General features: G+C 38.6%; 1 protein-coding gene across 2 annotated transcripts in view; it reads left to right on the top strand.

Annotated features, from left to right (window-relative positions):
• LOC124606353 (cyclic GMP-AMP synthase-like) overlaps window positions 1-25,319 on the top strand; it is a 353,987-nt gene that overhangs the window by 65,058 nt on the left and 263,610 nt on the right. For both annotated transcript variants that reach the window (XM_047138335.1, XM_047138334.1), the window contains exon 3: window positions 9,301-9,468. In XM_047138335.1, coding sequence (XP_046994291.1) covers window positions 9,301-9,468 — 168 coding nt within the window. The remainder of the gene's footprint in view (window positions 1-9,300; window positions 9,469-25,319) is intronic.

Raw genomic sequence — 25,319 nt, 5'->3', positions numbered from 1 at the left:
ACACCCATGCATAGTGACCAGGTTTATTCAGAGATAGGTATTTTAGGTTATGAGTTTTTTCCTGTTTCACTTCATCATTTCAGTTCAGCCATGGGATGCTCTTCATCACACCTTAAGAGACAGTAAATAACAATTTTTTCAATAGATCTTACTTGAGACTGGTAGAAATAATGAAGCATTAATTTATCCATTTTTAGTGGAAGAATGTGAGCTTGAAGGAAGAGCCATTCTCCTATATGGCACTGAACTGTAGTGCATAACTGTTCTGTTATTCATGATCTGTAACGATACATCAATAAGAATAAATTTATATGGAAGGTGACACAACTTCTTACAAGTTAAAAACCTTGTTACCATTTCTTTATATGAACCTATTTGTGTTTCTGTGATAGTTATAATATATTGTAGGACATACCCCATACCTTATTTGTGCTGGAGGATAAGAGAAACTGACAATCTGAGATAATGGAAACTGATATTAACAGTGTATAAATGAAGTAATGGATTGCTAAGTTTGATAAAAGGAAAACTGAATATATTGTCAGTTTTTTACTTATAATTTTCTCAGAACCAGAGACAAAATTTTTAAAATCATCCATTTTATGTAGACATCAGCTTCATTGTTAGTCTTCATCTCATTTTATCTTTATTGTCTTTCTTGATCTATAGGTCTGGATGGCTTCCAAACTTCCTAAGTGCTCTTTTCTACCAGCCATCCCCTTTACTTTTACTGAGGGAAAGAATGCAAACACCAAATTCAGGTGAATCTTGGAACGTTTGGTACTGATCTAATGTTGTAAGCTTTCCCAGCATTGTAATTTGAGGTGTGTTTGTTGGATTTTCAGCCAAATCCTCAAATCACTTTTACAATATTTCAGCATTCAAATGGCTAACATTCTTTGGGTGCCAAATGGAAGTTCTGAAAAATCTGAGCTGTCACTCTAAGATAGCCCATGGCACATGTACCAGAAGTTGGTGAATGCTGGAATAAGGAATATTTCACAATCCAGACAACTGCCACTAAGAGCTGCTACTTATAATTTTACACACATTGAGAAATGGTACATATTATAATGGGGTTCACATCCTACTTAAGGGAAATCCATTGTCTATATTAATAATATTACCTACAAAATAAATATCTGTCACCTCCTTAATGTCAGCCTCGATACCAGGAGACACACATGTATGTCCTCATATTTTATCCCATATCTCTCAATCAAACAGTGCTGAGCCACTGTGCATTCCTCTGATTTTTGAATTTTGTGCACCATTGTTGCAGGGTAATGTTTCTCCTAGAAAAAGATTAGCTGTTTACTTTATTTGAAAAGATAAAGATTTAGTTTACCAACAGATAAAGGTAATACCACAGTGCCCCTATGATATCGATTACACTGATTAGTCAAAGCATTGTTATCACCTGCATAATAGTTTGTTGGAAGGCAATACAGCAGTGATTCTGTGTGGCATGGATTTTCGAAGTCCTTGGTAGATATCTGAATGTTTGTGGCACCAGATGTTTGGTGCCCAGTAGCTTACCAGATGGTGCTCAGATTGAGTGAATTTTGTGGCTAACACATGATAATCGGTTTACTATCATGTTCCTCCAACCACTGTAGCATAATTCTGGCCTTGTGACATGGACAGTTATCCTGCTTACCATGTCATGTGCTCACAATGCCAGGTGGTATTCATTCTCACAGCGGGCAGTGGTCATAATGTCATAGCTCATCAGTGTACTTGTGTATTAGAAAAATTGTTTCTTTACTTGATGACCTAGCTTATTGAAACTTACAGAGAAACCCCACAGATAGGGTAAAACCTAAGACCCTCTCACTTTTGTAAATGTGATAAAAAAATTGGCCAGATGTGGCTGTTCTGACAAGATTATGTAATGGACCAAATCTCCACAAAGAAGGGGTTCTATTGTGTCCCATTGTCAACACCTTGTGTGTGCCTACCTACAACTTGGTAAATTATTAGAGGGGGCTCATCACCCATTTGTCGGAAAATGTGATTACCGTTTTTCTAATTCATTTGAATTCCAGCTGAAATTATTATTCTTGGGCCAATCAGATCATCTGGTCAGCTTTTGTTGTTGTGTGTCTTTTTATGTGGCTTTAACTTAAAGATTCCTCGAACTCAGTCAGTAAAAACACAAATGTGAAAATGATGAAGTTCTGTCTTCATGTTCTGACTTCCATAAACGTTTTATATAATTATATAATAGGCAGGTTTTTAAACAGATCGATGGAATGGGTACAAGAAGTCCTATATCACCCATAACTCCAAATTTTTTTTATAGAATATTTTGAGGATAGAGCTATGAGGATGGCAATTTGTAAACTAACCTGTTTTTGGAGGTAAATGGACAACATCTTCATGACTTGGCCCTATGGTACCTGATAATCAGATTCCTAGAAGACTTTAATTCTCTTCTTCTCAGCATTAAATTCACACTGCAAGTTGAAAGTAATGGAACACTTCCTTTCTTGGATGTGTTAGCTTATAAAAGGAATGATGAAGTTCTAGGAAACAGCATTTACCTGAGAGCCACAAGTACCAAATGGTATCTGTGTGCAATGAGTTGCATGTAATGCATCATTGCAGTGGGCTCCTTAGGGTGCTTACATGAAGAGCATTGCTGACTCTGATGGTTTGTCAGAAGAAATCGGACACTTGAAGTCCTGTTTTCATGCAGAATGGTTTCTATGATACGCAGATTTGTCGCACCTTGGAGTTTGCACTACAGCCTGAAGCACAGGAAGCTGGATGTGTACCAGCTGCCTTCCTTGTTTATACTGGGAACATATCCTCCAAAACTGGGAGAACATAAAATATTAAGACTGAAATATTGTTAGATCATCCAACCAAGACTAAGGGCTGGCTCTAAAAGATTGTCTGGGTCTAAGGAAGGCTAGTGTTTGTTAAATTCCATGTTCCTGTAGCAAAGCTTCAAAAGACAAGACAGCTGGTTTGGTTCATAACAGTCTTCAACAAGCAGATAGATCTGCTGTGGCTAAGCACTGTTTAACTGAGAGATACTGGATTAAATATGAGGACACATAAATTGTTGCCAACATATCTTGGTATTGAGACTGTGTTCTGAAGAAGGCTGTAGGGATTATATCAGCAAATAAACATCAGAGCTCCAAGCTATAATGCCTACCTCAGATGAACAGTCATCTGAAAAACATTATAAATGCCAAACAAAGTTCAACAGAGATTAGACCAGCACAGTGTAACAAGATGCATTAAGGTCTTTTCATACATCTGGGGACACGCATACTATGCAGTTACAGTGAAGATGAGCTGATTAATGAAACAAGAAACATTACAGGAACAGCAAAAAGATTTTCTCAGGATCCATGATAGTGGTAAGTGACATTGTACACCAAAGAACAGTGAACGGCAGCTATAGACAGGATAAATGACTGTGTTTGAGATCTATGTACTTTGGATATAATGTTCTTAGAACAAAATAAGTTCATTAGGGAAAAATTCCTCACACAGAATGGCCTTGTAACTTAGACTATAAAACTTGTACTAAACTTCATAAGTGTTTCTGAAATCATAAAAATAGACTAAAGTGGTGGTTGCAGAAAGAGGAGAAAATTTAAATGTCTGTGTGAAACCAGGGTTAAAATTAAAGGTGCTAGAATCTGAGAAAAAGGAATTCTCCTAGATGGGTACAGAGATCTCTCTTGTTAGGACAGTAATAGAATTTATTACCTTAGCCAAGGAAATTGAATACAGAGTTGTGAGAGATAAAAAAAGGTGACTCGTAGGGGATATTGAGGACAGGAAGTCTTGCCAGCAGGATACCGTGTGTTCGGAGGAGATAGGCAGACCAAGTGGGCTTGGGTGTTTATTTTAGTGCATGAAGCATATGCATACAAGCAGACTTTCAATTGTAATACTGAAGTCCTACAGATATGGCTCAGCATTTCTAGAGGGGACAGGTTGGATATAATAGCATTTACAGGGTGTCCCACATAAAACTGGTGTGCCTCACACCTGAGATTCTGGTAACAATGAGCTAACTAAAAAAGAGTCTTGAATGAACTTTGACAGAAGCCCAAACAAGCCTGACATACTGAAACTGTGAATAGTGCATTGGTAACAGCTAGGCACTAGCTGAAGTCTAGTTTTGCGTTAATAAAACCTGAAAGAAAAGGATGACTGATTACTGTGCTCCATCACTTTGAAAGCTATATCACAGTTGGTGAGTGCATCCACATTTGTAGCGGCAGGTAATTTAATATAAAGGAAGGTGAGAATGCAGAGAAACAAGATCAGAAAGGGAAAGGGCAGAGAGACTTGTGTGGAAGCCCTAAAAATGGAGCTATGTGAAGGTAGGAGAGAAACAAAAAAATGTTTTCTGGAGCAACTGATTGCGGTGAGGCAGGGTTACCATGAGAGGTGGAGAAGCATGTTTGGGTATATAGGAGCCATAAAGGTACACAAAGGACAGTTTCAGACATTCAATCAGTGTCCAACTACTGTCAAAGTCAAAGGATGCAGTAAAAGCAGAACTTTTTTACTCAGGAATACAGTAGTATAGTGGGTTTGGGTAGAGAAGGACATGGTAGAAGCAAATGGAAAGGAGAGGGTTGTCATTAATGGGTTTACATTTGATAACGGGGAAATATATGTAGCTGTGAAAGAAACAGAATGAAAGAAGGTAAGAGGGGTGAATAGAATATATGGAGAAACACTAAAAATCATGGATTTCAGCATTGTGCTTTACCTACGATTCCTAAGTGACATCTGTTGTAAATAATATTTTTTTCCCAGGTGAATGGAAAGAAGTAATAATACCTATATACAAGGGAAAAGGGCCAAGGGACAACAGTAAAACCTACACACCCATTAATCTTACCTTTATTCTAAACGGAATACACTGCCTGACAAAAAAGTGAATCACCCAAAAGACGAGGCTAGATGTAAATGTAGCTTCATATATGCACACATCATTGGCATGTATGTAAATGATTATAGTTACAATCCACTGTGACAGGTAGAATAGCCACCGGAGTACATTAATGATGTTCATGTTTTGTGTTGTTATCAGGCCTGTTATTGTACACAAGGAATGTGAACAGGTGAACAGTGTCAGATGCTGAGTGGTCACTGTGAAAGACATGAAGGTGCCACATATGCATGTGAGACAGCTTTATCAGCACCTGACAATCTCCATTTGGCTGGCTGGTCAACTCATGCAATATCCAGATTTGTGGGCATTCAGGTGTGACACTGGCCAAATGTTGGATGATGTGGGAATCTGAGGGCAGGCATACTCATCATCAAGATTCTGGTCAACCATGTCTCGCCACCACAGTGTAGGCTTTCCATATTCCATACCAAACATACTGTAACCTCTTCACATGTGTGTCTGCCATATGAGAAGAAGTAATGGATTCCCTGCAACATTCTGTGTCATCCTGCAACACTGGTCAGAAACTAGCAGCAGACAGATGAGGGTACCACTGTCCTGTGAGAAGGCTGTCATTGGAGTGTTGTCACAACTGGCAAGCAAGTACTGCTTATGAATGGCATCACATTTTGTACTGTGATGAATTGCATTTCTGTGCTATCCCAACAGTTTTGGGCTAGCTTGACTCAGGAGAGTATACAATGGCTTTATGACACTCCTCCCAACTGAGTTAGTGCATGCATCGAGGGTAACAGGGGTGCAATGTCATACTGGTAAGTGACCTCACATTGCCATCTTCTTTGTAAATTAGTTTGATTCTGTGATCACTGAAATAACATCACGTACCATTTCAGCCCACAAAGTTTCATTTAATTTCCACCTTCCTTCCTGGGTGATTTTGTTGTCGGGCAGTGCATTTGAAGGGATTATAAATAAATATGCCTGAGACTGTTTGCAGGGAGTTATGTGGTGGTGTAGGAGCCAGCATGGATTCAGAGCTGGCTTTTCATGCTGGTTACAGTTAGTTCATTTTTCAGCAGGTAACATCAGAAGTGATTGACTGGAGAGGGTAACTTGACTGTATAGTCACTGATTTTTCCAAAACTTTTGATAGGCTCAATCACATGATACTGCAAAAAAAACCCTGCAAGGATTGGATCTTGCCGAAAGAGTAATATGTTGGGCCACAGAACATCTGCAGCGCAGAAAAACTGGGAGAGTTCCCATGAAAGCTAGTGATGATAGAGGGAGATGTACCACAAGGCAGTAAATTAGGGCCATGTGATCCTAATTTATGTCAGTGGTGTTGAAGAAGGGATAAACTCAGAGTTAAGACTATTTGCTGATGACTTACCAGTAGTTGTTTACAGGGAAGTGAAAAACTAAAATGACTGTGAGATTATTCAGAAAAATCTAGAAGTTATCAGAAACTATATGTATAGAAATGGCCTAGGGCATAACAATAAGTGCTGGGTAACTACATTTGTAACTTCATAAAGTAAGGGAGTAAACAAGACATATACACAGAGATGACAAATGTCATGTGAATGCAGTATACAAAAATACAGAGGATGACAGACAGTATCATGTACATGAGGTGTAAAATGGCCGTGCATTGGTGGAGCTACAGTTTGTACTCAGGTGATTCATCTGAAAAGGTTTCTAATATTATGGGCATATGAAGGTAATGCAGAATGGTAGCTGGAGCTACATGCATGAGTCATTCCATTTCAGAATGCAATAGGAAATTAAATATTTTGAGATCCAGAGTGTCAAGAGTGTGGCAAGAATAGCAAATTTCAGGTATTTCCTCTCATCATGGAGAATGCAGTAGCCAACAGCATCCACTTAATAACTGAGATCAGCAGCATTTATGTAGAGTTGTAGTGCTAACAGACAAGTAAAAATGTATGAACTAACTGCAGAAATCAATGTGGGACATGTGACAAATATATTCATTAGGACAGTGCTGCAAAATTTGCCGTTAGTGGCCAATGGAAGCAGACAACATACGGAAGTACCTTTGCCAACAGCACAACATTTCCTTCAGCAGCTCTCCTGGACTTGTGAACATATTGGCTGAACCCCGAGACAACTGGTAAACGGTGGCCTGGTCAGTTGATAAGAGCTGATGGTATGGTTCAAGTGTGGTGCAGACTCCATGAAGCCATGGACCTGAGTTGTCAACAAGGCACTGTGAAAGCTGTTGGTGGCTACATAATGGTGTGGTCTGTGTTTACACGGACTGGATTGGGTCCTCTGGTCCAGCTGAACTGATCATTAACTGGAAATGGTTATATTCAACTACTTGCAGACCATTTTCAGCCATTCGTGGACAGTGTGATCCCAAACAATGATGGAATTTTTATAGATGACACTATAAAATTTCACTGGGCAACAAGTTTTGAATGTTTGAAGAACATTCTGGACAATTTGAGTGGATGATTTGGCCAGATCACCTAAATCCCATTGAACATTTATGGGACATAATCAAGGAATTGTTTGTGCACAAAATACTGCTCTGGCAACACTTCAAGAGTTATGAGTGGCTATAGAGATGCCATGGCTCAGTGTTTTTGCAGCTGACGTCCAATGACTTGAGTCCATACCACACAGTGTTGTTGCATTATTTGGGCAAAAGGAGGTCTGACACAATACTGGGAGGCATCCCATGTCTTTTTTCATGTCAGGTAAGTCTCTGCACATGTTAATGATAGTTCTGAAAGTTTTACAAGCAAGAGTAAAAGGAGAAAGCCCACATATTGCTTGTCTGACTCCATTTGGAGGATGCTGCAGGGATGTGCAGTGATCAGTAAAAATATGTGTCAGGGCAGATACGATGAATGCAGCAGATGGCTGTCTGGAATATTGGAGGGACCCATCAAAAAACAATTAGTACCTCAGAAATAATTAAGAAATTTAAATTGGGAGATTACACACAAAGAAGTGAGCAGATAGGGGGGAGGGCAGGTTGGAATTTACCAATCATAAGTGGCTGAGAATGCATGAGAAGAGAAGGTACATGAACAAGAGAGGCCACTGATGGTTTGTATAAGGGAGGGAAAGACCCACCAGCTCAAAATAAATGTGAAATAGTGGAACAACAATGAATTTAAAAATGTGTCTTTCAAAATGAATATTGTGCTGTTAAGGCTTTTTAGATTTAATACAGTCAACATAAAATTATAAATTATACTTCAACTGAAAGAGTGCCTCAAACAGTTTTTCTTACAAGTGAGCACCATTCAATACTTGGCACACATTGGGTTGATAAGTGAGTTCTGCTCGAACCTTGATCGGTGTTTCTGGAGTAATTGTTGCAACAACTGCTTCAGTCCTGTTTCTTAAGTCATTGTAGATCAGCTGGTAGCAGAGGCATATACACATGATCCTTTATGAACTCCCAAAGGTAAAAATCACAAGGTGCCAGACTGTGTGAATATAGAGGTCATGCAAAACATCTGGCCCCTTTTGGCAGATCCAGTGGTCAGATACAATGCCATTTGACCAATCAAATTCTGATTTATGCCAGTTAGGCAGCACGTCATGTTGCAGCCAGATAACGTTCTGTGGTTCAGCTTCTAACTGACTAACTAACTAAATAACTAACTTCCAGTTGAGGGAAGAGCTATAGTTCTAGTGCATCAAACCCCAGTTACAGTTGCTTCAGCGAAAAAGAGAGGCCCATAAACCTCATGCCAGAATACAGCATAAAAACATTCGGAATAGGGGAGTCTCATTGCAACTGTACCATCTCATTGGGGTTTGCTGACCCACAGATGGGCATGTTATGTTTGTTTCTATTCCACTTAGGTGAAATGCCTATTTATCACTGAAGACAACACAATCCCGGAAATATTCATTATCATGTAGCAACATTTTGTTTGCAAAGTTGCCACAAAAACCCTAATCTGTAGACTTTTGAGCTTGTAACAGGTATACAGACAAAACTAAAATTGAGTCATTCTTTCAATTTATGTATTACTTAGAACTCTAATGGAATAAATGCTACAAAGCCTTACAACCACAATATTCATTTTGAACATCTGATACTGTTGGTAGAGGAGTAAAGGAATGGAAAAATTACCAGGTGTCCTTTGTCTATCTCCTGAAAACATCATTAAATTTAAATACCTGAGCCTTGGTGACAAAATGCCAAAGATTATGGAAATAGTAGAAGGATAAATTCAGTTTTGCAGTAAAGTAATGTATCCTAGGGATATAATGTAATAGTGTGATGTGAAATGGCAACAGCTATTTGTGAGCAAATAAAAAAGTATCTGTCATATCTTATAATATCTTGATGCAAAATCCATTGCTTCCCAACGCTAAACTGAGAGTTTAATAAAGCCACTTCTTTGCAGATTTTTCTTTTGCTGGAATATGAAATGAAAAAAAATCCAACTTTTGCTGCACTTTTTCGACCGAAACAATATGTTGGAAGTTTTTATGAAAACTTGAAAATTGACATGCCTAATGAATTTGATATTGATTTTGAATTGTGGCTTCCATCATGGATTGGTGAGTTGCAGGTAAGTGGGACACATGAACAACAGATAATATAGGTTCATACCTATTGTCATGCTAGTATATGTATCTACATCAACAATGTGTGCAAACTAAAGAGAACTATTATATTAATCATCACTAGGAGAGCATTGTGTGGAAAAAGTCCATTTCATACAGGAATCAGATTAGCAATTGTGTCGTCTAGAGCTGTTCTGATACTGAAAGTAAAGGTCTCCACGAGCTCATCAGAGTGCACTATGTACATGAAAATGCTGTCTTGGTCACTTTTGTGAAATTGTGGCACACTTCTGTCATTGGACAACATGGTGAATGAAGTTCATTTTTGTGAAGAACATGATTCAGATTCCTGTTTTGGAGTAATGCTTTCAAAATGTAGCAACAACAAATTACTTCATTTCCTACTCCAACTTGTCTAGTGCTTCTCTAAAGAGTTCAATATCAGGAAAACTAAATTTTAATTATTATTCCTTTCCATTTCCTTTCTTTTAATTATAACAGTTGATTGTTGAAATACAGTGTTTTTGTAATGAACTCTTTAGTGATTATCTGGACCAAAAAAATTCCACAGACTTATAATCTCATAAATTTATGAAACAAGTTTCTCTGATGCCTTTGATTTGTTCTTGGGGCATTGAAAGCCATAATTTAGTTAATACAATATGTCACTGCAGGCTTGAGACAAGAAGCTTAGAGAAGCGAGGCAGATAGGAGATGGCTATGTATTCTTTAACAAGAAATTATATGAAGGTTGTCACAAAACAGCAAGAATCACTGCTAGTCCCTAAAATAGAACAAGTTATTTCAGCCCTGATGCCACAGTCAGGGCTGTAACACTGCTGATGCAATGAAAATATGGAAGCCAGACAGTAGCAGTATTGACGTGATTACCACATGCCCAAGCCTTGTGCTGCAGCTGTACTGTGGTTTATTTGATGCAGAATGATGTCCTGTCAATAAAGGGCTGGGATGAGCCACTATAATACTGACCATTTCAGCTATGTAGTGTCTGCTTTGACCTGCAACCTTCTACAAGAGGTAGTAAAAGCCAGCCATTGAACTGAAGTGTGTTATTCCGTCTCTGCTTTCACTAGCTGCAAAACTATGAGATGCCAAAGTCCAGATGCCACCAGAAACTGAGCTTGTGCCTTCCAGCTGGTAGGCCATCTGCTGATTGACTTCTGTCAAATGCAGGATGCTTACATTGCGCTGAGCCACCATTTGTCCTGTGTGGCAAAACGCTACTGCTGCTGGCTTGCTTTATGTGGGCACATTCTGCCCTGCAGGCCATGGTCACTGCTGCCTACAATGGAGTCCTCAGTTCATCCCTTTATGCTCAAGTGTTTGCTGCAAAGAGCAGCACATTGGTACTGCCCAATGCGGCCAACTTCTGCAGAGATCAACACAGTTGCCTACTGCTCTGGATGCACTCTGATGTTGTACATCATCACCTACCGGAGTGATGACAGAATGACTGTGCCCTGTTGGGGACTGCTCAGTGCTGTGTGTTAGCAGAGTCATCAAGACCACATGCTGAGTTTAGCCCCCTTTCTGCACTCCAGGGATGGTGTCTGATCCTGGAAACTGCCTGCAACAACACAGCTGTTGTATCTCTGGGAATAAATAAACAGTTAATGTGTCTTCTATGATTTATTAGTGGACATCCTACTGGCTCCATGAATCTCTATCAACTTGCACCTTCACTGAAACCTGTAAGGGGGAGGGGGGGTGTACCTAATCACACCATACATCCTGACTACCACCACTACAGATTATATCTGTATGTGTAATCACAAAAACGTGTTGAAAAAAGTAATTCATTCATAATTTTCTGCAGATCCCATCACAAAGAAGAAATTTTATGCACAATCAAGGTATACATTAATAAAGTGGAGCATCTGTCAGAAACTGTACTAATTGTTAACAGTGACTAAATTGCTATAAATCAACAGCAAACCTGGTCCATTGAGAAAGAAGTGTTATTTTTTCAGTTATATTAAATAAACTATTGCCTTGTTATTCAGCAGAGGTCAGAATTTATTTTTCACTTGAAATACCTGTGTACAACTGACAATAACAATATGATTTGAATGTATGGGTGTGAGTGTAAAAAGGTTGTGTAAGGAATAGATAAATTATTTGAAAACTAATTATCTATCTGACCTGCTGTACTATAAATGGGAGAGACCGTCAAACATACCAGTGACCAATGCTGTTACCTTATCCAAAGTGTCGTGTGTATGTAGATATTCTTACATCTCACCAAGAGTGATCCATTTCTACCAGAATAAGTGTTGTTGGTCTATTCTGTTCTGTTGTAATTGATTTTGGACCCTCTGTATCATTTAGCATGTCATCACATTTACAAAAGATAGGCAATTCAGCACACAAATAGTGATTCATTGTTTTCCCTCATGGATCACCTATGTTACTGTGTAAAAACATGGAACTTGATACTGTGAATGTGTGGTGTCAATGCTCCCAGTAAGCAGAAGCATGCAGAAAACATATTATTCTTGCTTACAGTTAAGGGCATGAAATTACTTCTCACATAAATGAAGTATCCACTATGAATGCTGTTATGACAATCATCTTTTGCAGTGAAGTTATTAAACTCACAAATTTAGCTGAAGTTTGTAAATTATTTCCTGCTTGTTGGAAATTTGAATAATGGCTACATGAATGTTCCTACCCTGTTCAAAATATACAAAAAATATTTATATGGTGAACATAAATGGTTAAAAAACCATATCTTAACACCACACACCAGAGATGAAGTCATCAGTAATAAAGAAATAATAGAAAATTTTACATATATAGTTAATACTTGTCTTTGATGTATGATTAATGGTTCAAGTGTTTTTGTTTCTTATAACTTGATACCATTTGCATTAAAGTTTTTCATTCATTTTCTTCAAGCACAAGACAACCATGGTAGCCCATAACAAATCACAGTCAAACTATGGAAACTCAAGGTTGAAATATCAACAGTATATGGAAAAAATAGGTTTCTACTCATCATAAAGATGAAACAATGAGCTGTAGACAGGCATGACAACAAACAAATTAGCTTTTGACCAAAGGCTTCTTCAGAAAAGGAAACACACACACATTCATTTACTCAAGCAAGCAGACCTCACATACATATGACTGCTACTGCTTATGTGTTTATAAACACGTAAATATGTACCAAGAACAATAAAAGTGTTTACAGTGAAGTAAAACCTGGAACTAAATGCAACAATAATTATCTATAAACAATGAATGCTCAAATCTCACAAAACATGGCTGCCTTGTTTCAATGGGAGGTGCAAACAACATCTACAAAAACAAAGTAATTGGCTTTCCTTAGAAATGTTCCACACTGCTGCAAATTTTAAATTTATTGAAGATTATAATCATTGGTGGCTTCTGAGTGTTCATTCTCGGTGTTAACAAGTTTTTAGATTCAGTTAAATTTGGGAATTGAAATTAATAGCAACTGCTGTATAACAATTATGCTTATCAATAAGTTTATGCAACTAAAGCCACTGCCAATAATAATAACAACATTAATAATAATAATAAGATGCATAACTTATCTGACAAAAGAAAGTATTGTTTTTGTTGAATTTTGTTGTTTTGTACATAATTAAGTACAGTTTAGGGCAATAACAAAATAACGTGTAAGCTTTTTCTGCTCTCTGTTTCACATTTTTGTGTAAATGGTAGTTTTTGTGATTTTCCATTTTTTTCAGACAAATGTACAAAATCCCTAACAGATGTATTAGTTCATAAATTTACTTCTGGGCTGAAAATCAAATATTCTTACGCTACACCCACACAAAAACTTGTGCTAACTGTACACTTCTCTTGTTAAATGTTCACTTCTAGTCTTGCTTATTTGGTTTTGTCATTCTCTCAATCAAAGGAATTATTCTTGGACACTCTGGTTCTGTTGCGAATAACTTTTGCTAATAATTTATTTTTACATTCCCAGAAAGAGATTTTCACTCTGCAATGGAGTGTGCGCTGATGTGAAACATCCTGGCAGATTAAAATTGTCTGCAAGACGAGACTCAAACTCAGGACCAATGCCATTCCTGGGCAAGTGCTCTACTGACTGAGCTACCCAAGTACAATGCATGGTGCATCCTCACAGCTTTACTTTTCTGTTAGCATTTAAAATAGATTCAACTTAGTTAACGTTTACACTGCACACGAAAGCGGATTCCTGCACAGTAAGCAGCCAATTTCAAACACAATTTACATTTGTGGAAATGGTTAAACTGAAGTAGTAATGTCTACCAACATGGTCACTTGAATAGAATACAAATGAGGTGCTGAGAGCCTTAAGACTCTAAAGCACACTGCCATCGATCCCACAGTTAAGTGAATACCGGAGGAACCATTGATACAGCTTTTCGAGAATTTTCATATATTCAGTGTGAACCTACAGCACAGATAAACCTGACTCACCATAAGAACAACAGATTTCAAAAGCATGAAAAAATGCTACCATCACACAACTGACAGTGATGTGCTTCAGGCCCTTACAGTTCTCACTACCTCAAATGGTTTACAGTATGATAAAATTCATAACTTAATATTATGTAACCCATTTAGAAACCCACAAAATAGGCTAACTGTCAGTACAACTTTAACATATACTGATGTCCAATTTAACTTTACTATATACTGAGGGAATTAGTGTATCTGAGGAGTATGCAATCGTCTATCAGGATTTATGCTGAGTGAACAGGGACAAAAGTCTGCTACAGTGTGCTACCACCTGGTGGAATTGATGTAAACTTCTAGTTGAGTGGCAAGGGCTAGCTGTGCACATTGTGAACTGTGCACATTGTTAATCCAATCCATATGTATTTGGCCCATAAGGCAATTGTGACATGTGAGTTGTGCATGCACAAAAGCTGTTCTAAACATGCACAAGTGAAGGTGTGCTCATGATCCTGATTCTGGAGTCTAGTTTCATGGAGTCTAGAGGCGTAGTAGCACAATAGATTTAAGTGCCGTACCTTTCAGATTGCAGCATCTATGTTACGTCTAACAGCATTCAAAGAAAAATAAACATGCACAAGTGAAGGTGTGCTCATGATCCTGATTCTGGAGTCTAGTTTCATGGAGTCTAGAGGAGTAGTAGCACAATAGATTTAAGTGCCGTACCTTTCAGATTGCAGCATCTATGTTACGTCTAGCAGCATTCAAAGAAAAATAACCAATAAATCCACAAGGTGTTGAAAGTTAGGGTGTTTACATGCTCTTATGCTCTTACACAGCAGCCGCCACTGATTGTAATGGCATTGCCCCTCAGGTACAACCTACCACACTGGTCTTGTGCAGACCAAGAAAATTGATTAACTAATGAAAAACTAAAAGTATTTTGCACAAAATTTATGAAAATCAGTTTATTGGATGTTAGCAACTACAAAAGGAGTAATTTCACAAGAAATTACACACACCTAAATCACAATAGAAGAGGAGGAATGCCATAGACATACACCAGGTTGTAAGGGAAATATTCAAAAAAATTAAACTAGAAATGAATCTACTCAGTGCTAGATACTCCCCCACATGGAAACTGCTAAAGCAGACTAATTCTTACAGGAATTGGTCTGAATGAAACTCCAGAAGTCAAGAAGAAATGATTGATGCAGAATTACACACAGATGCTGATAATTGCCCTACTGTTATGAGAGTGGTGGTAACATTAAGAAGTCAAATGTAAATAACAGATGTAGTAAACACCAGCTCATAGTAAATGACATGAATACTACGGTGCTGAGACTGTCAAATCGAAATAGAGATACAAACTTTAAAAAGAAACTTAGAAATCCAGTGGTCTAAATTCACCCTCTCACAAGCCAGACTTGGCTTTCATTATATATTATCAAAATATCCAGTTCATATACTGCCTAACAAAACAAGTGAAGCACCCAGAAGACATAGTCAGATATCAAGTAAATTTGTATGCTGTGACAGATCTTATTTTGATTTGGCCATGACGTATATGTCATTTAATATGTATTGGAACACAGTGTAGGCCAAAGATGCAATATAAACATGCCTGCACCAAAAACAGATATGTACAAACAGAATGATGAACATTTATCTGTCTTCTAGTGATTCCTTAAGCTGATATCAAATTTTTTCATTTTTCCACCATTGGTTTCTTACTGTCCGTGATTCTGGGTGGACATGTTGGGTTTATGTCAAACAATACGTATTTGTAAAAAAGCTTTTATAATATACCTTCTGGAAAGGGAGGCAGTTTCTTTTATTTCTAAATTGATTCATTCCGAAAATGATGCCTAGATACGCCATAGCCTGCAAACTTCAGAACATATGGTGACATTATTTTTGATTGTACAGTATTTTACTGCATTCTTTATCATGGAGCTGGACACTACATCTTCTTCTTTGATAGTGAAGAAGTAAATGTAACTTTCTTCAAAGCAGAGTTAATACATCAATCAATTTAGACTGTTACAGTGGTAATTATAGTGAGAGGTTGTGGTGGTGCAAACTTATATGCATAAAGTCTTGCTGGTGAAAATATTTGCCAGCCACACACCTCAAAATAATTCACATTATTCACACCTCCTTATGGCACCAGTACTGAAATATCAATATAACACATAAAAAACATAGTGGATATTGTAATATGGGGAGTCAAGTTTGACATCATGAAATGTGCAATACTACATTCTAGTAGCTTACTCAATAGCAGATTTTGCATGTTTTGAAATGTAGGTTAAGTGATTGCTTTCAATAAATGAATTGTGCAGCATAAAATATCAATAATTTTAAAATTTGGTAACTTATTTAATTGAAACTATCAAGTTTGAAATTATGATGTAAACAAACACTTATATTCACATTTTATTTGATTTTGACTTGCTCTATTAAAAACACGCCTTACAGTTTAATTATACTCTAGAACAGTAACCTGCTAACTGTTAGGAACAAACAGGAAACTGTAATTAACAATGTCATTAACCATATACTTTATTGTATTGTTAAACACCTTGTAAAAATCAATTTTAATGTATAAAAACTTTATTTCATGATGAAAGAAACAATGTATAAACTTGTAGATTGCATGTTTCATCCAATAATATGCACAAAATAACACAAACAGAATAGCTGTAATCGTAAATTAACATATGTAACAAATTCTACAGTACTTCATAACTTTTCAAATTGTAGTAAACTGTCAAAGCTGGAACTGTAAAGACAGTCTTAGTTGTTGATTCTGATAGAAAATTAGGTCAAACACATTTTACTAAAACTCATATTTTTATCATGTCTTTTCAAAATTTTGGGAATTTAAGTTTTATTATGTTGAGAGAAGTTATAGCTATAAACACCTGAAAAAGTTAATTGCAAGCCTGGTGTCACTTACATTATCTAAAGGACATACTCACACTATTAATTATCCAGGCCAGTGATCTACAGATAGACACCCCAGATCCACCTTGAGGACAACACTAAAAGTCGGATGGTATCTATGATTTCAACTTGAACATGTATTCCGCTGTTTTAAGATTAGTTACCAAATGATGCATACTTGTAAAAGAAGTAAATCACTTCAAATATGAACTTTAAGTTTTGAATCAAGTGTAGATCACATAACAAGTGGAATGTCACAGTGTTTAAATAATTAGAGTTGCAAGCTGCAATTCTCTTGACCGGGTAAAACGTCCACCACAGATTAATAATGTTATTCATGTTTAGTGATGTTACCAGGCCTGGTATGGTAATAAGCAGCACGAGCTGTATCACATGCTGAGTGATCAATGTACACGGAAATGATAAAAGTCATGGGATACCTCCTACAATTGTGTCAGACCACCTGTTGCTTGGTGTAGTATAACAACCCAACAAGGAATGAACTCACAAGGTGTTGTAAGTTCCCTGCAGAAATACTGAGCCATGCTACCTCTATAGCCATCCTTAACTGCAATCCTATTGCAGGATTTTGTGCACAAACTGATCTATTGATTATGTCCCATAAATGTTAAATGGGATTCATGTTGGGCAATCTGGGTCACAAATTGTCCAGAATGTTCTTTAAACCAACTGCAAACAACTGTGGTCTGGCGACATGGCACATTGTCATCCATAAAAATTCCATCATTGTTTGGGAGTATGAAGTTCTTGAATGGCTGCAAGTAGCCTCTACCTAGCTGAACATAACCATTTCTACTCAATCATCAGTTCAGTTTTATCAGAGGACCCAGTCCATTCCACGTAAACACAGCCCACACCCTTATGGAACCACCACCAGTTTGCACAGTGCCTTGTTGACAACTTGGGTCCATGGCTTTATGGGATCTACATCACACTCAGACCCTACCATCAGCTCTTACCATCTGAAATGAGGACTTCCACAGTTTTCCAATCACCTATGGTCCAACCAATGTAGTCACGAGCCCAGCAGAGATGCTGCAGGTGATGTCACACTGTTAGCAAAGGCACTTGCATTGTTCATCTGCTGCCATAGCCCATTAATGCCAAATTTCCCCACACTGTCTCAATGAATATGTTCGTTATATGTCTTACATTGATTTCTGTGGTTATTTAATGCAGTGTTTCTTGTCTGTTAACATTGAAAACTCTGTGCAAATGCTTCTGCTCACTGAAGACTATTGGCCACTGTGCTGTCTATGGTGAGAGGTAATGGCTGAAAGTCTGGTAATCTTGGAACACTCTTGACACTGTGGATCCCAGAATATCAAATTCCATAACAATTTCCAAAATGGAACATCCCAAACATCTACCATTCCACTTTAAAGGTATATTAATTCCCATTGTGTGACCATAATCACATCAGAAAGATGAATCGTATGAGTCCAAATGATAGCTCTACCAATGCTCTGCCCTTTTATACACTGTGTATGTGTCACTACTGTAATCTGTATAAGTGGATGCCACTATCCCATGACTTTTGTCACCTCAGTGTACAGGACACAGAGATACCACATACCTCTTTGAGAATTCATTACAGTGGCTCACAGAGTTTGAAAGGGGCCTCATTCGTGGGTCTTCATTTGGCCAGTTGGTTGAATCATGCAATATCCAGATTTCTGGGGCATCCAGATGTGACAGGCATGCTTATTGTCAAAGTTTGAGTCGACAACATCTGAACACCACAAGGGAGAATCACAATTTTGTGCACCAAGCAACTTCACATCTGCTCCTGCCATCTGAGAAAATATAATGGACTCCCTGAAATATTATATTTTTTCTCTGTGCCATTGGTCAAAGTCTTGCAATGGCCAGATGAGGGAATTGCTGCCTCATGTGTAGGCTGCCATTAACATCACTACACAAACAGCTGCATTTGTAATGGTACCATAACTAGGAAGCATGGACTGCTGATTAATGACATCACATAGCATTCAGCAATGAAATGTGGTTCTACACTATCTTGGATAACCATAGTTGGCAAATATGTCAGTGACCTGGGGAGAGATTCCATGCTTCCAATGTTTTGGAGAGGCACAGTGTTGTTATTCCTGGTGCCATGTTGTGGGGAGCCATTGGGTGTGTCTTCAGGTCATGGCTGGTAGTGACTGAGGGAACTCTATTGGCACAGCCATACATCATGGACATCCTCTGTCCTTGTGCGTTACTTCTCATGTAACAATATCATGGTGCCATTTTTCAACATGACAATGCTCATCCACATATGGCATGTGTCACTATGAACTGTCTGCATGATGTTAAGGCACTCCTATGACTAGCAGGATCCATAGATCTGTGCCCAATACAACATCTGTTAGACCAGCTCAGACATCAACTTCACCCTAGTGCCAGTATCCAGGATATCAAGGACAATTTAACAACAGTTGTGGGTCAGTTTGCCTCAGATGAAGATAGAATTTCTCTGTGACACCCTTTCTGACCAGATCAGTGTGCTGATCTAAGCCAGAGGGAATCATACTGATAAGTGGACTCATACTGCCAAGTTGCTTGTAAATTTGACTTAGTATTGTAATCGCTGAAATAGTGTCAATATACTCCCAACTTATGAAGTTTAATATTGTTTTCTGTTCCCCTTTTGGGTGCTTCACTTTTATTGTCAGACAGTGTGAATAACAGAAAGTCAGAAGTTGGAGCCTACTTGACAATCAGCAGTTTCAAGATAAATGTTATTTGTTTCTAAGAGCACTGGCTGAGAAATGAAGATATGTCATTCTTAAAATTTCCAAATTATACAGTTTGAAGCAGTTTCTGTATCTATCAGCAGGTGGGATGGCTGTCTAATACTTGTTTAGGAGAACACAGAATTCCTTGACTGAGAATCACTCTCGTATTTGAATGTCCTGAACTGAACCAGTTCACAACCTATCAGAGAATTCTGCTGCAGCTCTTAAGGAGAACACAGAATTCAATGCATTCAACTAAACTGACCCCTTGAATAATGATAAGCACTTTGAGCATCATGCTATTGAAATCAAGCTGCCAAATTTAGTAGAAGGCTCTATTTACCATTCACCTGTTAGCAACAAATTCCAGTATGTACAGGCTTGAAAGTGTCATGTATTTTACTAATCAAAAATTAAAGATATCATTTTGTGTGGAGATTTTAACACAGATTTTGCTACTATTATATATATAGTAAATGATGTCATAAATCCCTTAGCAACTTCCAACACCCAAAATGTACTACAGGACCCAACTAGGATATATTTAATTCAAGCAGCTGTATTCATGCAGTATTCATTGACCAAGAATCCTTTCCATTCATTATTGATCTGAACTACTCCAGTGGTCTCCTTGACAATCAGAGTACCTACTTGGCTTAGTTTAATACAAACAAAGGGCAAGTCATCAGCTGCTGTCATCTACGGAAAGTTGAACAAAGACCCTAACAGTATTCTAGCACATCAACCATATTTGGTTATAAATGCATGCAGTTAATTGGGGATCGCAACAGCAGTAGCCACAAGTGTGCACAGGTGTTGTGCTTTATGAAATGTGACATAGCCATCACAGTGTTGTGAGACAGGCCAGCCTGCTACTGTGTAGAAACTATAACTGCTGCAGTACACAAGCAGCAATGTGTCACCAGCCTTTCCATGCGGGTGGCTACCAAAGTGTTAATGTACATGCCAAAAAGCATAGCAAAGGCCAAACACATGCAGCTTGGAAGAGCATATATACCCAAGTCACTGGTACTAAAATCACTTCTGTCAGCATCACTGCTCTACCGTCATGGGGGATGTGTCATCTGACCACCATATAGGATGCTAATTGAGGGCCACAGTTTGCACTCTGCCAAGGGAGCATCTCCTGAAGCTGTTGAGTTCTGGAGCCAACAGTACAGTGCCAACACTAGCCCAGGACAGCAGTACACCGACCACCAGCATGGGGGCAGTGGGTCTCTACAACATGTCTGCCACCTTCTGACAACATGAGGAAGAGAGATGAGGAGTGTGCCACGGTAGCGTGAGGGACTTGCAGGGCAGCTGAGCATAAAGAATCAAAACTGGCAGAGAAGCTTACATCACAGAGGTCACAGCTAACTGATGCTGCACTCCAATTGGAAATTCTGTGCATCATCAATCACCAAGGCTGTAGAATTGCTTCTGCAAGCTGATTCCATCCTGTATTGGGCTGCATCAAGATGCAATAACAAAGGATACTGATTATTTGCGGACTGTTTCTCTGGCACCATAAGGCTTCTGTCCAATCACACCCAGGCACCAACACACCACAGTGGTATCTACAAGAAGGTTCCAGTAGTCAGCACCCTCAAGAAGTGGTGTCAGAGTTATTGAGATCATCTTTTCAGCATGACATCCAAACCTACAGTGTATAGTGTGGTAAGTCAAGAGATCTGATTGTTTTTTGTAGGTAATGTGTGTGTCATGGAGAGAACATTTGATTACTACTCATTATTATATGTCAGATGTATGCCATGTAATTTGCTGGGTCATTCAGTTCCATGTACAGAGTCAGTAGCAGTGATATCTTTCACATGCAAGCATTATGGGCAAATGGTTGGACAGTGCTAGGAGTCAAAATGGTTAATGATTAGATGTAGGAATTAAGTTGGTAGGTATTGTTCTGTTGCACTTAAAATATATTGATTTTCTAAAATGAATAAGGATATAAGCAATGATATGGCAGGATCATGCATCCAAAGAGTGTCGGAGCCAGAAGCAATACAGATAATGTTGGAAAAGATAGCACGATTAACTGCAGATAATATGGAGTCACATAGTCAGTTATTAGGGTGGTCACCACAGTGAGGTGTGTACAGGGTTATTACAAATGATTGAAGCGATTTCACAGCTCTACAATAACTTTATTATTTGAGATATTTTCACAATGCTTTGCACACACATACAAAAACTCAAAAAGTTTTTTTAGGCATTCACAAATGTTCGATATGTGCCCCTTTAGTGATTCGGCAGACATAAAGCTGATAATCAAGTTCCTCCCACATTCGGCACAGCATGTCCCCATCAATGAGTTCGAAAGCATCGTTGATGCGAGCTCGCAGTTCTGGCATGTTTCTTGATAGAGGAGGTTTAAACACTGAATCTTTCACATAACCCCACAGAAAGAAATCGCATGGGGTTAAGTCGGGAGAGTGTGGAGGCCATGACATGAATTGCTGATCATGATCGCCACCACGACCAATCCATCGGTTTTCCAATCTCCTGTTTAAGAAATGCCGAACATCATGATGGAAGTGCGGTGGAGCACCATCCTTTTGAAAGATGAAGTCGGCGCTGTCGGTCTCCAGTTGTGGCATGAGCCAATTTTCCAGCATGTCCAGATACACGTGTCCTGTAACGTTTTTTATGCAGAAGAAAAAGGGGCCGTAAACTTTAAACCGTTAGATTGCACAAAACACGTTAACTTTTGGTGAATTGCGAATTCGCTGCACGAATGCTTGAGGATTCTCTACCGCCCAGATTCGCACATTGTGTCTGTTCACTTCACCATTAAGAAAAAAGGTTGCTTCATCACTGAAAACAAGTTTCGCACTGAACGCATCCTCTTCCATGAGCTGTTGCAACCGTGCCGAAAATTCAAAGCGTTTGACTTTGTCATCAGATGTCAGGGATTGTAGCAATTGTAAATGGTAAGGCTTCTGCTTTAGCCTTTTCCGTAAGATTTTCCAAACCATCGGCTGTGGTACGTTTAGCTCCCTGCTTGCTTTATTCGTCGACTTCTGCTGGCTACGCATGAAACTTGCCCGCACGCGTTCAACCGTTTCTTCACTCACTGCAGGCCGACCTGTTGATTTCCCCTTACAGAGGCATCCAGAAGCTTTAAACTGCGCATACCATTGCCGAATGGAGTTAGCAGTTGGTGGATCTTTGTTGAACTTCGTCCTGAAGTGTCGTTGCACTGTTATGACTGACTGATGTGCATGCATTTCAAGCACAACATACGCTTTCTCGGCTCCTGTCGCCATTTTGTCTCACTGCGCTTTCGAGCGCTCTGGCGGCAGAAACCTGAAGTGCGGCTTCAGCCGAACAAAACTTTATGAGTTTTTCTACGTATCTGTAGTGTGTCGTGACCATATGTCAATGAATGGAGCTACAGTGAGTTTTTGAAATCGCTTCAATCATTTGTAATAGCCCTGTACTTGTCAGCCATCAGTCTAGTTGCTCCTTTTCCCAATAAATTTACTGAGGATGTGCAAGCATTTGTTGGGGATCTTAAGAATGTGGTGGAGTAGAAGGTTAGACTGACATGGAGCTTTGAAATGTGGGAAATTTAAGCTTAACTGGAGAAGGAAAAGGTTATGAGGGATACACAGGAGCGCTTAAGGAAGCAGAAATATTTCATGAGTTTGAGAAGGAGTTAGTACAAAGGTATAGAAAGCAGAACAGTGCCAGACATTTCTGTGAGCAGTTAAGTATGGTTGTGAAGAGGCATGGAAAGTCTGTCTAGGGGCATTATCAGTAAAATCTGATGTTACATAGGGATATCCAGAGGTGATTGTGCAATGGACAAAATAGTGGAGAGAAGAACTGCAGCATGTTATTGGTTACAGGGGCACTTGTAGAGCTCAGAAACAGTGGAACATACCATGGTATAGGTTATATGGAGTGAGGGGTAGTAACACCAGGCCATTGGGGTGGGTGGACATGGCTTTTTGTTTGATTGCAATACAGTCAATGTATGGTGATTGTGCCACATGTAATTGAGGGCTATGATATGATCCTGAGGTTGGATTTCTTTCATCAGAATTGTCCCAGAATCAACCTTCAGCAACATACAGTGGAACTTGATGGAATGATGTTTTAATTAGGTTGTTTCAGTTGACAGTCCAGGACATTCATGAGAGGAGTCTATCATGTGTGACAAACCAATGAAACTGTGAACAATTGTGTTAATGCTCGATTTACATGATTGTGTACCCAAGGGAACTGGGAAGTCTCTTTGGATTAATGTTGAGTCAAAGTTACATATAGGAGTCTTTTGTGTGGTGGAACTGTTAGAAATAAATGAAGTATTGGATCCAGCAGGTTGTTTTGTAGAAAGAAGTATTGTACAAGTGGTGATTGGGGAAAAAGTACTACATGTTATTGTAGATAATTATCTATGATAACAGGTAGTTGGCGCTAAAATTACAGTTTTAGCACTAAGGATTTGAGGTTAACAAAGAGGTTGTTAATCACTAGAACATATATCCTGGATGAGGAAGAGCGGGACATAAGAGGTGTCACCTATGGGGAACCACCAGATGCCACTGAAAAACTGCATAACAAGGAAAAGTGAAACATCTGATGGATACTGGTGGGGAGTGAATCACCATTGTGCCGCAAATCATATAGAGTACCAAGGTACTTACAGCCAACGCTGAAGGGGTTCATTAATCAGCAGCTGAGGGATGGGATTATTGAAGAAAATAATAGCCTGTGGGACATAGAAATTGTCATCGTGCATAAAAAATCTGTGGATAGATCATAAAAATACATGTTTTATTACAATTATTGACATCTGGATGGTAAAACTGTAACAGTGGCCTACTCTTTGCTGACCATTATGGAAACTGTAGTGCAAATATTTTTTACAGTGAACTTGAGAGCTAGTTACAATCAGCTAGAACTGGTTCCAGAAAGCTGGCCAAAGGTAGTGTTCCCTTCACCATGGGGACATTATCAGTTCAAGAAAATGCCTTTTGGATTAAAAAATAATGGTCCTGCAATATTTCAGAAATTGCTGAATGTGTTCTAAAGTGGCTTAAAACCACATCAATGTATGGTATATATGGATGGTATAATCATGTTTGCTGGTGACATGGAACAGCACAGACAGATCTTAAAAGAGGTATTCTTGAGGTGGAGGGCCACAAATTTGACGTTGAGTGCTGATAAATGTAATTTTGTGTTAGAAGAAGTGGTGTATCTTTGCCACCCAATTAATAAAGATGGAGTTAATATGAAGCCAGGTTTGTGAAGGCCATGCATGAATTTCCTATACCTGCATCGGTGAAGGAACTTCCAAACAGCTGCATTCCTGCTGTCCAAAAAGCATGGTGACAATTCATTGACCACAAAATCATTTTTTAGCCACATCTGTCAGAAGTAACAGTCATAGTAATGTGCGGTATTATAACCTTGGAGATAGGTAGATGGGAAGTGCCTATGACGTTTATTTATTTATTTATTTTGATCCAACATCAACTGATTACAAAAAAAGGTTTTTTTTGTTCCAGTCTTCTGGATAAGTCAGAGCCTTACTTACTAGGGTTACATATTATTGGCTGGCACTTTTATCTACACAACTTTTTCTAAATTTAGTTGAGAGAACAAAGTTACATATATGGACTATACATAAAAAATTGTTATTGCCATACTTAGATTAAGGAATCTACAGTTTG

Source organism: Schistocerca americana, chromosome 3 (genome assembly GCF_021461395.2).
Source record: "Schistocerca americana isolate TAMUIC-IGC-003095 chromosome 3, iqSchAmer2.1, whole genome shotgun sequence".
NCBI classification, from domain to species: Eukaryota; Metazoa; Arthropoda; class Insecta; order Orthoptera; family Acrididae; genus Schistocerca; species Schistocerca americana.
Note: the sequence above shows the minus strand (reverse complement) of the source record. Positions and strands in the feature narration are given on the sequence as shown.